Below are 16,941 nucleotides of genomic sequence, written 5' to 3' on the forward strand. Positions count from 1 at the left end.
TTCAGTTGTGTATCAGATTTCACAAAGAATAAGATAAATGAAGGTGTTTTGTAAATGTGGTGGTGTGTGTGTGTGTGTGTGTGTGTGTGTGTGTGTGTGTGTGTGTGTGTGTGTGTGTGTGTGTGTGTGTGTGTGCGTGTGTGTGTGTGTGTGTGCGCCTCGGCCAAACACACTGGGTGCTATCTTGTGCAGATAAACCGATTTTAGACAAACCAGGTTTTAGCCGGCCTAAAGTGCAACTGGTTTTTACTCCAATGTGCCAAGCACAAGACAGCAAACGCACTGGGCCACGCCTTCGTTTTGCCTTCATGTTTAGACCTCCAGCCCATGCCTGCACAGACCAGGTGCAAGTGCATTTGCTATCTGGCAGACGTGGCAAAAATGGCAACAGCACTGGTATGAGATATCAAATCCATCTGTGCCACCAGTGCAATAGCTTTCTGCCAGGTATAAGATAGGGCCCTAGGAGTCCTGTCTTATTGTACTTCATCCTGTGTCACATTAAGAAATCAAAAATACTCAATACAACATTGCTTAACAACCTTAACCACACTACTTTTCTCATCTTGCCAAGCTAAAAAAACTGTGGAACCGTTAGTTTTGCTCAAAGAAGCGTATACTGAAGCATTAAAAAATGGAACAAAAACAACTACCGAAAGGCAATTTACTTCAAGACAGATGAGTTAAATGTGTTGGCAATATCTGTAGAGAAATCAAAAAATGTTTACTTTGGGAAAATTACAACAATGCTACCTCAGGAAATAAAAGAAAGGAAGTGGGCAGGCACAGTCTGCATTACCCAGCAGACATTTTGAAAAAGCAAGAGCAGCCATACAAATTAAACAAGTTAGTAAACTCTTAGAGAACTCTTCTATTAGCTAATCTTAGTCAAGACTACTTTTAGCTACTGTTTGTGAGCATCACTGTTAGCTACTGAATGAATACTACCTCAAGCTACCATTAGTTAGTTAGTAAGTTAGCTAGTACTGTAGGTGGAAAAGTGAAAATGAAGACGGACATCTGAACAGCTTCCCAAAGTTAGGAGAGTTTATTTAAGATTTTGGAAAGTTAGGATGTGTAATATACTGGAACAGTTTCAATTTATTACTGATTCCTCTATATGGCCTACATAAGAAGACAAGGTAATCTGCGAGAAAATTGCCTAATTCTTTATAGTTGTTCTTGATGTTTTGCAGTTCGGATCAGATGAGTCTGTGTTTACATTTTCACAAAGTTACAGTGACTAGTGCGATAGCCAGTTAGTAAGAAGCAGGAGGAGATCATTTTATTTTTGATGTTATATTTTGTGGTGGACACACTAATGATTTTGTCCACAGTAGCCTCCAAAATCAGTACAATATGACAGGTCATTGTAGTAGCTCTAAGTTCATCTGTATTGTTTTCCTAAATCAGGTTAATCACACCATAATTATCATGGTTACCAAACTGTTAAGTAGAATCTGCAAGTTAAGACATTAATGTAATATGGACCCTGATCTCTAGGAGGAAGCAACTTTTGACTTTCTCAAGATACAGAAATAATTAACTGATGAGACTGAGATAATGCTATTAATAAAAAAGAACTGTATGTCATGCATTTGTCTTCTGTACAGCTGAGAGCAGTTCTCTCGCCATGCCAAGATTAAATTTACAGTATTTTTATAGTACAGCAACAAGCAGGTTTAAGACTGCGGATGCAATAAATTAAAGATAATAGGTCCAGGGACACTTTTAGGAAATGTCATGTTTTATGTGTTGAGAAGTTTAGCCAGAAAACAAAATTATGATGTGTTGCATCTTGCTTGTACTGGCGAGAGATATTCCTAAAGGCAAAAAGAACAGAAGCAAGCTAAATGTGTAGCATCTTAAATCACAATAAGTGACATCCCTCCATTATGGTAATTATACTTACACTTAAAGCTGCTTTGTATTGAAAAGACCAAAGAAAAAAAATAACATTTTGAGGTTCATTACATGGGTCATTTTAATGCATGTTTCTTCCACTACACTTCAGACGGGCCTTCTCTCATTAAAAGTGAGTGTGTATGTGTGTGTGCACAGGGCTTCTTCGAGGAGGAGGATGGGAAGGAGTACATTTATAAAGAGCCCAAACTCACTGGGCTGTCTGAAATCTCTCAGCGCCTGCTGACACTGTACGGGGAGAAGTTTGGGCCAGAGAACGTCAGGATCATCCAGGATTCAAACAAGGTACAGTAGATAGATGGAGGAAGGAAAATGTGGGAGATGTCTGGAATAAATTGACTTGACATGTGGTTACTGGCCTTTGCTTTATTCTTTGAAATGCAATCTGAAATAAAAATAACTCTTTTGGCATTGCAGCCCCGTTCATGTGTTTATTTAGAAAATTTTCCAACACAATGTGGGAAATGTTCAGTTTCTTCTCAAAGTCTCAACTGAAATGCTTCAAATTGATGTCTTTGACTCCCATTATTGTGCTGACTTGAAAAACTTTGTGGTCTATTGAAGAGTTAGTGGAGGTCGAACTGTGTTTGGAGAACTTTTACTACTATGGTGACTTTAGGAAAGATAAAATTTGTTTTGGAAGATGCCATTATTGCTCAGCAAATCACTTTGATTTAAGAGGCACTCTCAAGTGTAGTGCTTTTACATTTTTTATTAAAGGCAATTTCTCTCCCACAGGTAAACCCCAAAGACCTGGATGCCAAGTTCGCCTACGTCCAGGTGACGTTTGTCAAGCCATACTTTGAGGAGAAGGAGGCACCGGAGAAGAAAACTGACTTTGAGAAGTGCCACAACATCAACCGCTTCGTGTTCGAGACACCTTACACGCTGTCGGGCAAAAAACACGGCGGGGTGGAGGAGCAGTGCAAGAGGAGGATTGTGCTCACAAGTACGTGAAACACACTCGATCACACTTTGCTGTTCGACAGAGGTGGGGACTCATCACAGATATAATGGTTGGACTGAGTCCTCTGCAGTGGCCATGGGTTCAGTTCCAGCCTGCAGCCCTTTGCTACATGTCACTCCACTGATCTCTCTTCCCTGTTTATCGTCATATCTTCAACTGTCCTACCAATAAAGCCATAAAAGAACTTGTCACTTTAGACTTAAGAATTAAGATATGCTGCATGCTAAGCTCAGCTATGTTGAAAAGAAAAACAAATTTTGAAGATGGTTAAAAGATGTTGTTGTGGGACTTGTAAAAGACATGTACATATGTTCACATTTTAAATTAGCTAATGTTAGTAAAAACATAAATGATGATGATAAAAACATTTGCAAAGTGCAGATTTGACCCTTTATGTTGCTTTTACAGCAAAAGGAGAAAGCTGACCCAGGTACAGAGTTTGCACAACTGTTATTGGAGCAAAAAGGAGTGGCACTTAGGAAGGATCAATTGAACTTTTTCTATGCGTTTGCACAGTCATGGTTATAGACTCTCTCTCAGCCTTCCTACACGTGTATTTTGAATGTAATTAATTTGTCAAAAAGAGAGAAAGGCATAATAAATGAGATTAAAGATGTATTTGATTAATTTGTTTTTCCTTTTTTTCAGATTATCTTTAGATATCAGGATAGCATCGTTATCAGGAATTCTTTTTATCACAATAATTATGTAGTGATAATCTGATATCGTGATAGTCCTATTTGAACTTCTCAGTCTTGACTTGGGACTTGACTCAGGACTTGTCCATCTTGTCAGGGACTTTTACTTCTGGCTTGCATAACAGTGACTTGGTCCCACCTCTGGTGTTTGACATTAGCAGTAAACAGTAATAGGAAAACAAGTCTGTTAGCCTTCCGATGGCTTGGTCAGACCTGTAGTCGTCATGTGATGAGACAAAGAATAACGTTACCATATTAATAATTCATCATTCTTTGTTATTGTGATGACACGTCTCACAGAGGCGTCAAAACAAAAACCTCAGTTGTTCATCTCATCCATTTGAAGTCATAAATTAATGAACATCCTTTGTTGTGTACATGCGTGTCGTGCTGTAAACATTAAAACATCTGGTTCCTGTATCAAGTGGCAGCCATGCCCTCTGGCTTATCTAATATCATATCTCTTTGTGAGCGTATGGTTGTTATTAAGAGAGACAATACTCAGCGTTTTACTGACTGTACATACTAAAGAGCAGAAAACATGACAACCGATGCGTTTGTTCATTCTGCTGCTTGTTTGCTCTGGCATCAGAAAATATTGTGTTGTCACGGTGGCTGCAAACTTTTACAGTGTACTTTTTGATCTTTTTTCCATGACAAGCAACAGATGGGTCACCTGAAGACAATCCTTAAAAAGAAGCACGTCATTTCCTCATTTTTTTCTTTCTGTTTGTTACTTTTACCTGCATGACCAAGCCAGTTTTGTTCTTTTGTCCCTCAGCTGCCAACACTTTCCCATACGTGAAGAAGCGTGTGGAGGTGGTGGGGGAGAAGCAGGTGGAGCTTAAGCCGGTGGATGTGGCCATAGATGAGATGAAGGCGCGAACGGCAGAGTTGACCAAGCTCTGCTCCTCCCAGGAGGTGGACATGATCCAGCTGCAGCTCAAACTGCAGGGCTGTGTCTCTGTGCAGGTAAGGGTTCCAGTCCCTGAGAGACACAGCAGAGGGAAAAATAAACACACTTACTGTGCAGTAAATCACTCACATTGACGATACACAAAGATTGTATAAAGAAGAAACAAAACACTTTATAATAACTATCATGAGTAAATAGTGACTTGATAGTTAATTAAACTTTAGTTAATAGTTATTTTTCTGTTGGCAAACATTCAAATAAAGTTCATATATGCTTTATAAACCATTTATTAAGCGGTTGTTAAGTTTCCTAAACATCAGTTGTAACTTTATAACAGACACTTAAATGGTATGTATAGATGAACCACAAAGTATTTATTAACCATTTACAAGGTATTATAACATCAGTTGCAACTTTATAATGAATACTAAATACTGTTACTGTTGTAACATTACTACTAATAACATTTTCTTGTTTGTTAACAGTGACTATTAACTCACAGTGAACTATGAAGTAAAGCTTAATTACCAAAACATGAACTTATTTGATTGGGCAAAAGTGGCTGAGTGCCATGAGAAAGCAAAAGCAGTATGTGCTGATTTGAATCTGTCTGGTGAGAGATTAGAGTACAGGAATGCGTAACACTTCCAGGCATGTTTTGCTGCAGGTGAATGCAGGTCCCATGGCCTACGCCAGAGCATTCCTGGATGACAGCAAATCCAACCAGTCCGGCAACAAGAAAGTGAAAGACCTTAAGGAGATTTTCAGGTACCCGCTGATCTTCAAACTAACTAACTAGGCTGCTTGTTGTTTTTTCACTTTAGTTATCCTGTTGATTTGTCTTGAACATTTTTTTTCATACTGTTGTCCTATCTTCCCCAGTTTATAAGTGATCTGATGAGTAGTTATTGAATTTGTTGTTCTGTTTTCAATAATTGCAGGCGTTTTGTCCAGGCTTGCAGCATGGCTCTGGATATAAATGAGCGTCTGATCAAGGAGGACCAGTTTGAGTATCACGAAGGCCTGAAATCCAACTTCAAAGAAATGGTAAAGGAGCTGTCTGACATCATCCACGAGCAGGTAATCATATGTTTTCTAGGTGTTGCCAAGATAACAATAAAATTATCTGGTCTAGTGAATTATCTTTGTTGGACCACAGTCCTGCCACATCACACCCAGAGACACACCCTTTGACTCAGTGACTCAGATATTTAGCTCTGCTTTGATGTGCTGTTAGTGAGACTGGTTGCTGCAATCAAATCAAAGACAAGCCTTATGTGGCGCATCCGGATTCTGACACCTATAGTGGCATTATCTCTGCGGAAACATCAGCACTATTTTGCCTACATAAATAATAGGATCACATTGGAATATGATGGTCATTTAATCCATGTTTTTACATTTTTTAGTGGTCTATAATTATGTATTTTCTCACTTACCTCTAGTTATATCTTACCCTGCATCTTACCTTTTTTTTTGGTGCTAATAGGATGACAAAATGACATTTAGAAAATTCATTCATGTCCCTGATACTGTGGATGATTCACAGACCTCACTTTAAAGGGATAGTTCAGGTTTTTTGAAGTTGGGTTGTATGAGATACTTATCCATAGTCAGTGTGTTACCTACAGTAGATGACGACCAACATGACCCCAGTTTGGAGAAGCAGCAGCAGGACCAGTGTAGGAAGCTAAGCAGTGTACTGATGCGGACAGGGTCAGCAGAAAATGGTGTTTTAGTCACCTAATTAAAAAAAAATCAGTTTAGAGTACATTATATTTAAAGTATTTTCAGTGCTTTACCTTTTCTTTTCTGACCATTGTCATATTCTTTGAAAAAAGCTATGTATCGCTTTCTCCAAACAACCAGACTCCTTTGGCAAGTCAGTTATTTTACCTCACAGAACCAGGGAGTTGCCTAGTCTACAGGTGCCTCAATCTGTTAGTTTGTTTGTTGTTGTGTGACTTCAGTGTTGAGGGGTTAGTTTGGATTCACAAAAATGTCACACAATAACACAAACAAACTGACTGATCGAGGCAGCGGTAGACCAGCAACTCCTATGGTCCACAAGGTAAAATGACTGAGTGGAGTCTAGTTGGTTGGTAGAGTGATATTTAACCTATTTAAAGGATATTTATTTAGAATTGTAAGTTTGTGGTCGGAAAACGCTGTCTGATGACAAGGTAAAGTGGTATTAGGGGTGTAAGAAAATATGGATACTTGTCAATATCTTTCTTTTTATCAATACACTTATGCTTTGTGATATTGTATCAATTCATAAAAATCTGTATCGTGATATAGTCATACAAAGTTTAACCCTCATCCGCTAGATAGCATTGTTGTTACCCGTTCGCTGTTCTGATTGCACAAAAAAGTTGACTTTTTAATGCAGTAAGTGCAGATTTTATGCATATGGAGGTGTGTTCTTTTTACTCTGACAGTTTTCCTTCCTAAAGTTAGATAAAATAGAAAAACAGCAATATTTCACCTCGCTCACATTATCACAACATTAAATCATGACCCCTGTATTGTGATACATATTGTATCGCCAGGTTTTCACCAAACTGATATGATTTCTTTAGGTAGGCCTCTTTTTGGTGGCTAAAATATGTTCTTCCGATGACCCTGTCCACAGCAGCACATAGATCTTTTCAATGGCAGCCAGTTCAACATGAAACAGTAGGTTAAACACAGGTGTTACCAGTGATACTAAGTAAGGCTCCGTTCAATTCAGCTCAGAGTCAGGGAGCTGCTTTTGTGCATGTCGGCTCGCTGGACAGCCTCTGCTGCTCTAATGCATCAGGACCTTAATTAGTATCATGATAACAATAAATACCTCATACAACCCCACTAAGAATAATCCAAACTATCCCTTTTATAGTTTTGTATTCATCATTAGTCAAATCAAATGAGTCTTTTCACACCTAGTTTTAGTTTTTACGGTAACCTTGGTCTATTGCCATATTTCCTCAATCCACAACCAAACACACAAAATCAGTTTTTGAATATTTGTTTTGAGTCACTATCATTTTTATTGTACCTTTGATTATCCTGAGCAGCTGCGATGTTGAAGTTCATTGCTCTGTGGTGTATGTTTATGACATGTTTACAATGCAAATCATGTAGAAGGCGGAGCTGGGGTTGTAAAAAAGTCAACAGAGGAAAACCTGAGTGATCCACTTTGATGGGCGGAAACATCACTGGCACAGAAACAGATATCCACACAGCATTAATCCTGCTGGTAACATGTCATACATAAGGGATCTGGCCTTGTCTAATGTTCTGACATGTTTTCAACAACATTCAGCAGACACTGTAATTTAGCTGTGCACATCTAAAAGAAGAATTGAAAAAAGTGCCCAAACCTTCTTCTTGTGGGTTTGATTTCTTAATGTTTAACATTGGTCATGGTCAGAACTGAAGTGAGTCATAATGACTTGCAAAGCAGGCTGTGTTCATGTATACCAGGATTAATTGAACTGAATTTCCTCTTGAACATTTCCTGGAGAATGATTCCCAGTGTCATATAAGATGGCTCACACACTCGTCCGTCCCTGTTCTTACAACCCTTGTCGGGGGAATGAGGCTGATTCTCCCCACAGTGGTTGAATGTAAAAATGGGTTAACTTCACTGGCTGAAAACCATGACATACAGACAAAGTGTTTCCCAGCTTTGCTGTAACCTCCTTTTTATTTTGCAATCATTTTCCCGGACGACATACTTCTCTATTGTTCAATGCAATGTTGTGTAAAAATGTGTCATTGTTGTATTGCGGCACAATCACCATGAGTCGGGTAGGTTATTCACTCTGTTTTCATGCCTGCTGACGTGTTAAAGGTTTAGTTGCTCTGACCAAACTAATTAGTCTGACTTTTTCTCTCCAATATGCTGGCCTTTAGCTTTAAGGAAAAACAGGTAATGTGATCCTAACGTGTGTTCAAGCTCTGGTTGTGTTCTTGTCCTTTCACATTCAATATTACATCTTCTTATTTTGTTTCTACCAGACATGTTCAGGTTAAAAACATGAATACATTCACCCAGACACAAAAATATAAAATTTAACAAGCAATAAAGCAGCCATTTTTGTATCTTTAAAAATAAAAAAGTCCGTAATGTCCATAATGTTGTCAGACACTTACAATGACAATCCGAGCCCGTAAGTGGCACACAAGCACTTCTACTGAACTAAGTGAGGTGGTTTTCAGTTGCTGTGAGGGAATGCATTGTAGCTTAGTTTTGCTTCTGTTGGCTGCAGTGGTCTGACTCAATACTGGACCAATTTTTAAAAACTGTTGTCCCCATTAGTCACTCAGACCCTAATCTCACATGGCCAGACCACACTCTCCACAGCGCTCAGCTGGTCTGGCTCGACACATTGATATTTTACTGTACGCCAAAAAAAACGAGAGCTAAGCCCAGGATGCAGCGACAGTGCTGCTACAAAATAGTGTCCAGGGGGGACTTGTTTTGGTGGAACGTTTGCACATTGAGGCGAGCTTGGGCATTAGAATGACTACATCACTGCAAAAGAAAAAATGACAGCCTTGTTTACCTTATTTATGTTCATACTGGTAACATCCCAGGTGCTAATTTTCAGCAGTTTTCAGCATGAACTTTACAGCTCAGAGGTTGTTCCTGTTTCCCAGGGACTGCAATAACATTTGAAACTACTCAAGAACAAAAACAAAAACATGGCAAATAGGGTCCAGGTTGAAAATACCAGATTTACCCTTTAATGGGTAGGGCCTTAATTGTAGACAGCAGTGGAGACAGAATCATGTTTCATGTCAAATAAATGCATTCAAGTGGAAAGATTGCATTCAAGTGGTATTTGGCAGTTAAGAATGTTTTTAGCAGATGTGGCAGACATTTGGCACTCGTTAAAGTCTCCTTTGACAAACTTGTCAGATCACTCCAACTGAAACATGAAATGGCATTTACACCATTGAACATGGCCGACACTGGCACCACACATGGTTTTGAACAATGAGATGGGCCACTAATCAAATTTGTCCAACAGCAGTTTCCTGGTTGTGGTTTTAACATTTGCACATTCACATATGTAAAAACTGCTTCCTGGTAACAGATCTACCTCAATCATTCTAAAATTAAACCAGAATAGTGACAAATAACCATGTCATCCAACCTTTCAAATGATGCAGTTTTGGTTGTAATGACAAAACTGATCAGTCTGTCTTCTGACAATGACATGGTTAAATTCACAAACTGAACTGGGTCATCTACAGAGCTGGGCTGATGAAATAGCAGAAAGGACCTTAAAATGACAGCTGATGATTAAAGAGGTGACTCACATGCTGTTTACTGGAGTATCCCAGATAACATGAAACACTCAGATAAGAGCAGAAGTAGAGTTTCAACATAATTCTACTTCACAATTACATCCTCTTACAGAGGGCTTTGTAATGTTAGCATCTGTTTAGCCATTGTTCCCTTTTACAGTAAACATTCTCGTAGATGTTTAGTTGAGGTCTGGTTACTTTGAGAACAGACTTTTTGAACTTGTAGCAGACCTCAACCTGATTTATTTAAAGGCATAGTTCAGAATTTTGAGGTCAGGTTGTATGAGGTACTTAACCAAAGTAGATGCAGCTCAACATATCTCCAGTTTGGAGTAGCAGTGGGAGTAGTGGTGTAGGAAGCTATGCAATGTACTGCTCCGGACAGGGTCAGCAGCAAAATATATTTTATCCTCCTAGTTGTAAAAACAAATCTATATCAGTTTAGGTGTGCTATATTTTGAATATTTTCACTGCTTTACCTTGCTGTCAGACAGCCTAATCTGACGGAAAACTGTAGTTTATGTAAGCTAATTATGGGTCTCCCCAAACCAACCAGACTCCATTGACTAAAACAGTAATTTTACCTCACAGAACACCCAAGATGCTGCCCTACTAAAGCCTTGATCAGCTAGTATGTGTGTGTTATTGTGTGATCGGATTGACCAAAACCACACTAACAGAAACAAACTAAAAGATCGAGGCAGCAGCAGACCAGCAACTCCTATGTTCTATGAGGAGTTACTGATTTCACCCATGTTGCGGTATTTGGCTTACGTAACAGCTGTTCCCTGTTGGAAAAGGCCTTCTGACAGCTTGTTACAGCATTGAAAATATCCTAAATATAGTGTAAACTTCAACTGATATTGATTTTGTTTAAATAGATAAAATACGATTTGCTGTTGCACCTGTCCAAAGCAGTGCATTGTTAAGCCTCTACTCCCGCTGCTTCTCCAAACATCAGTCATCAATTAAGTGACGTAGATCTATTTTTGGGTATGAGACAGTGTTCATCCTCATAACTTAGAACCAGCAGAGCAGGAATCTCCGGCACAACTTTACTTACTTCCATTCTGCAAGGAGAAGGGAAACAGACTGAAGAGGTCCCAACTTCAGCAACACTTTTAGTTTTAAAAAACAACGTTATTGTGAGATCACTGTGAGATGGATACGTTTCAGCCTGTGGTCTTCGTCAGATGACTTTCTAACTTAGAACCGGGATCACCGCTTTCATTCCTCCGATTAAAGATCCAGTGTGTACGATTTAGGGCAGGGGTGTGAAACATATGGGCTGTCTACCAGAACTTGCCCAACAAAGGGTCCAATCTGGCCCACTTGATGACTTTGTAAAGTGTAGAAATTGCAGAGAAGTCATTATTTCCAATTTTTTCATAAAACACACTGCTATCCCTGTTTTTTCCACTGTTCAGGCTATTATAGATCCTACTTTTTTACAACACTGTCATTGGGATCATCAGTGGAAAATGTCTTTTTCAAAAAGAAGAAAAGTGGACACAATGTTAAGTTTTCCAGATAAAATTGATGGTCCATTTTCCTTTTTTCTGTACATGAAATGAAAGCAAACTGAATGTGGAGAAACTGAGACATAAGCACAAATTGCACTTATTTTTCTTAAGACATCTCTGTTAGGTTCATCATCTTTTTTTGTAAATGGTTGGCCCTTTAATTGTGAATGTTTTCAGAATGTACTTGCACCTCTTTAAAGAAAGGGAAAAAAAATCAGAGGTGTTGTTATTTATAGGTTATTGTGCGTGCGGTGGTTTTAGAGGTCCCGCCCACTTTAGATCAAATTAGGCTGTACGTGACCCATGAACTAAAATGAGTTTGACACCCGTTTGAGGGGAATCTATTGACAGAATATGGCAGAAATGGAATCTAATAAGTGTGATTTGATTATTTAGTAATAGTTTTCATTACCTTACGGAGGACGTGGTCGCCATGCTGCACCACCGTGTTCCTACAGTAGCCTAAAAAGGACAAACTAACCACTCATCCTAGAGAGGGCTTTTTGTGCTTTTTGTAGATTTTGCGGCCACTGTAGTTTCTCTTACACACTTAGAAGGAGAGGGTGAGGTTTGCAACCTGTAAGCTCACCATTAGATGCAACTAAAACCTATATGCACACAAAATATGATATAAAAATGTGTATTTTTTGACACTTCACGTGATCGATTCTTGTCAGGCATTCTAAATATTAGCCCTATTTCAAACACAGAAATAAAAATAATGGAAAAGCAACTGAAATCTGTGTTAAAAGTGAGTTTTATATTATAGTGTGCTGCAATGTTAAGCAAGCAGTCAATTTATGAACAGTTAGTGATTATTGTTTATCTGACAGTATGATAAAAAAAAAATTATCATGTCATTAAATCATCCTGATGTGTTACACAAGCAGTTTGAGATTAAAACATGCAGGTGTTCAAGATCAAATGGTTCCCTCTGTGCTTTTTCATTACATAATGTAGACAAGTGGTCATACTTTTCATGAACAGTCACGCCCCAAATCAGTGAAAATGCTTGCAACTAAATGCATGAAATAAAATAATAAAAACAAATGTTACTCAGCCCTTTAGACCTTTGACTTTACTGCTCTGAACACAGTATCTAGAAGGACTTTCTAGTCTGCTGATTATACATTTTTGCCACAGCAACAGCTGTTTGGTTGGAATAAATACAACTTTTTAGTACAGTTGTCAGAAATATTAATATGTCAAGTACTTTTCAAGACCACATTCTTTAAAACAGTACAAACATTTGATAGTATTGAAAGTACAGAAGCTATAAAAATTAAATATTGAAATGCTCAGTCAGTATGTCAGTCTTCATTTTCCTGCCTGAAATTTTGCTCTCGAAAAAGTAAAGTGAGACTTTTTATTCTATACTAGGATGGTATCGAAGTTGAAAATTCTAGTATCATTACAACCCTACAGTTTAGTAACTGGTAGTCTAAACTACAGTTGAACAGTTAATCAGAATTTTATTGAAACTGCAATATGAAATAGTGCAATATTCATATCACAGGAGCCTAAATATTTGTTAAAGGCAAAATATGTATCAAAATACCATTCTGAATTAAGTACTGTGGAGCAGTAAGAAGTTCCAGCGTGCAAAGTTTTGGCTGCAGACCCCTGGTGGACCATGGAGGTACTGCAGGTTGGCAGCGAAATTACAAATCACAAATATAATAATAGTTTGTAATTTCCAATTCTCTAACTTAGTTTGAAATTACCTGAGAATATTTACTAACAAAGCAAAGCCAAGGGATTCAAATTATGTGTTTGTTTTTTGACCTGTATTAACAAGTGTTGCACTATAATTGGTGACCCCTTACATCGACATCGGAACACATCTTATATCTCATCAGTGGCAGGGATTCATATTTGATGGGATACGTTATCATTGGCAGGACAAGAGTTGAAATGGAAAGATTTGCACTGCATGGCTGTATGCCCACATTCACATAGAACGATTCTATTTATTATTGTTTATTATTGTTAATTTGTAAGAGTTGTGATGAAAGGTTTGGGTGGGCCGCAGAAGATTTTCAGATTTCGGATTGGGCCAAGGCATTCTAAAGTTTGTGAATGGCTGCTCTACAGACTTAAAAATCACAGAATAATGCTACGAAAGTCAACTGCAATATCAGTCAAAGTAATCACAATGAGATATTTCATAAAAATTGTTCAGCCCTAGTATAAAAACCAATTTGCCACATTGGAGACCAGCTGCTGGATTTGCCAATCGCTGCCCACATCTCAGATTTATTCAGAGATTCATACAGAATAATAGTCAAATGGACAACACGAAAACAATCAGCCTGATTATCAGGCTGCCACAGTGGCATGCAAACAAAGAGTTTGGCCAAAGCAAAACAATAATCAGACATTAGGGAAGTACTGATAAGAGAAAGGATGTGGTACGAGGACAACATGACTGTTCATACAGCCACAACAAACACTGAGTACACACTGTGTGTAAATGGCTTTTTCATATTTATGTTGCACATTTATCTGACTTGAGTTTGATGTGAGTGTGTGTAGGTGACCTCTGCCTTGACACTCATTCTGTCTGTGTTTTGCTTTGACCCCAGATCTACCAGGAGGATATGATGCGCTCGCTGTTACAAAACTCCCTTCATGTGTTTCGTGCCATCAGCGGGACGTCCACCGACCTGGGCTGACCTCCGCCCTGCCGGCACCCCTTACCCCCGCCCCACCTCCCTCTGTATCCTCTCACTTTTCCCCTGAGGGACCTGAACTGAATGATAACAGACGCAACTTATTGCCTGGCTCCGCTTGGCAAGACACCCCCTGGCGAAGATGCCATTTGTCTATCTTGAGCATCTGTACTGGATGTGCAGTAAATGGCCGGGGCAGTTGGATATAATATTCAAACCACAGCAGCAGTATTTCTGAGAATGTATCGCAGCAGCATGTCAGTTTTAGGTGTTCTGCTGAGTCATGCTAAGTTGCATTGCACTTTTTTTCTCTGCCTTTGCGATAAGCTGCAGGATTGACTGTTGTTTCTTTAGAGGGAGATCACTTTACTAAAGCAAATTATCTTGCATACTCTCTGCAATGTGGCCCTCCAGATCTATGCAGGACATCACACTCCCTCCTGAAGGAATTTAAACCCCTTGAGTCGACTTGTAGGAGACAATAGCATCTTTTCTTTTGTACCAGTGCAGTCTCTTGTTGTTAGGCCAGCAAGGTGAGCAATATCCCAACTCGACCGGTTCTGTTATAACAGGCAGCCAAACCGAAAGTGTCGAGATCATCTGGCAAGCCAAGAGTTTGTGTTTATAGACTAGCAGCGCATTCCAGCCAGGGTAACAGACTGTGATAAACAGATAAGTCACGCAGCAGCTTACGGTGACCAATGGGCCAAATTTAGTACCCTGTTTAAAGACAATTGTAAAAGACAGACCTCAGGGTTGTATTAAAGCGATGTAGTAGAGCTGCTCTTAAGAAGGGTTTTCTTAGTTTAAAATTAATTTTCTAGGTTGTATTAGAGGTAATAAATAATGCCATACTGGAAAAGAAAAGATTATGATGTTAAATGCTGTCAGAGCTGTGTAACAATCACTGAAACAGTATTCTCTATGGGCTCATTTTACAGCCTGTAGACATTTGAAGTCAGAAACAGGATCTGAGGACAGGACATGCCGCTCACAGCCATGTGATAATATTTACTTCAGTCGAGTGAGTGAGTGAGTGAAGAGTTCCTCTCATCTGGGTTAAGATCCAGTGCCTTTCTGCTCTGCCTTCTGATCTCAAGTAATAAGACCTTCATCACATGCTGGTTCTTCACAGTATTTCACAAGTGCTACACTGTAATTAGCAGATAGAAGAATACTATTTAAGCAAATGTACATAATTTGTCGTCATGCTGTAAAGTGAATTCTGTACCCATGTATGTTTGTACGTACTGTATGTATGTATTTATATTTGGAACATTTTGGACTCTTGTTCAGTCTGAATCCGCCCTAGCAGAGAGATTTTTTTGTTTCATTTTTATTGCATTTTATTGTATACTGAATTGCAGCTGCTTGTCAAACTTACTTTGTAAAGCCTTTTTCCAATAAAACCTGGAAAAACTACTAAAGATGTAATCAGTAGAATTTGTCTGAGTTGTTCATAAGACAAAAATTTGTGATGTTATCACTATGTAACGTCTGTGGATCAAGTGGGAACATGCAGGTGGGAGCGGGCGGGGGGGGGGGGGGGGGACACACCTCTGCACATACTCAGTTGGCTGAATAACCAGGAAGTAAACATGGAAGACAGAAAACCTGTCAGAGAAACTCTTAGTAGACTGAATGGGCGCCGTCTTTGCACCCAGAATGATTACAATACATTTATGTTCATAAGTGACAAATGAAAGGGATTATGTTTCTGAGTCTATACATTATTTTTTTAGGAAAATGTGTCATGCCTTTAAACTGACAGTTTTTTCTTGATCTTGGAACAGTCTCATGACAATTTTCATTTAGTAGCTGTTCTCAAACTCTCAAGATCTTCCTCTGCAGATGTAGCCAGGTTGTCATGGAGGGTGTTTACATTTCCATATCTGGGCAAATTTATCTTCAGTGGAAGACTGCAATCCGATCGAAAGCTCCAGAACAGCTGCTAAAATGGACATTGTGGTAACCTTTTGTCAACTGGAAAATCTAGTTTTAAAGAAGGCTCTTAATCCCCACCTCACCTACATTTAAGGATCTGTACATTCCAAAACCATGTGTATTAATCCACTGCTGCTGTTGTAGCAGGCTCCACTCCTCTGGTTTTGGGCTTTCTGCCAAGTTTTGGAAGCTGGCTGCAGATATCTGCTACTGTAATGCCACAAGAACATTCATGAAGTCAGACACTGATGTCTGATTTAAGTTTGTTTTATTAGGGGTGCATGATATTGGATTTTTGCCTATATCTTCCAACTGATTTTGGCTCAGTATTGATATAGGCAGATATTTTTCCACCTTTCAGTTGTAGAGAACATCAAGCCTCTCCTGTAGTGGAATTAATGTATTATTGTGCCTTTTCAAAATGTACTCATTCACTGGGAAAAATAAGAACAGTGCGTTCTGACTTTTCTCTGGTGCCACTTCCTATTTGTTCCTCACAAATGTATCGTAATGATCAGGATGGAACCTTTTAAGATGGACAGTTAGATTTGTAGCATTGAAGGAATATGATTCAGCTCTTCCTCACAGGACAATGCAAACTTTTCTGTCTATTTCAGACAGATACCATTGACTGGCTGAGATTGTCATGCAGCCCCTGGAATTAAACCAGGGATCTGTACCAGCTAGTGAAGTTGTTCCACACCAGACTGGTCCTCATGTTTAAAAAAAAAATGCCCCCTTGAAATCCCCTATGGGAGACAGAACATGATGAGTGACCTTTAGGGTGATGCAGTGCCATATAGGCTGCCTCTACATGCCTCTAAATGCTTAAATAGTTTGTACATGTAGGTGTAGTAGTCATACTTAAAATATTAGACGCACAATGTCTTAACAATTTGGAACTGTTTCAATATATATGCATAATGACTTCCTGTATGTTCATGCCTCTTTTCACATTGTAAAAATATACTGTCCATCTTGTTATACGCTAAATAAT

At 38.9% G+C, this 16,941-nt stretch overlaps 1 protein-coding gene across 1 annotated transcript in view; it reads left to right on the forward strand.

The window, feature by feature from the left end:
• Nucleotides 1–15,427, forward strand: part of dock11 (dedicator of cytokinesis 11) — a 100,697-nt gene extending 85,270 nt beyond the window's left edge. Inside the window, exons 49-54 of the mRNA XM_084713130.1 lie at nt 2,062–2,208; nt 2,662–2,872; nt 4,370–4,560; nt 5,172–5,272; nt 5,446–5,584; nt 13,914–15,427. Coding sequence (XP_084569256.1) covers nt 2,062–2,208; nt 2,662–2,872; nt 4,370–4,560; nt 5,172–5,272; nt 5,446–5,584; nt 13,914–14,003 — 879 coding nt within the window. The 3' untranslated portion in view covers nt 14,004–15,427. The remainder of the gene's footprint in view (nt 1–2,061; nt 2,209–2,661; nt 2,873–4,369; nt 4,561–5,171; nt 5,273–5,445; nt 5,585–13,913) is intronic.
• Nucleotides 15,428–16,941: the final 1,514 nt, after the last annotated feature.

This window comes from Lutjanus erythropterus, chromosome 23 (genome assembly GCF_056507025.1).
Source record: "Lutjanus erythropterus isolate fLutEry1 chromosome 23, fLutEry1.hap2, whole genome shotgun sequence".
Classification (NCBI taxonomy): Eukaryota; Metazoa; Chordata; class Actinopteri; order Lutjaniformes; family Lutjanidae; genus Lutjanus; species Lutjanus erythropterus.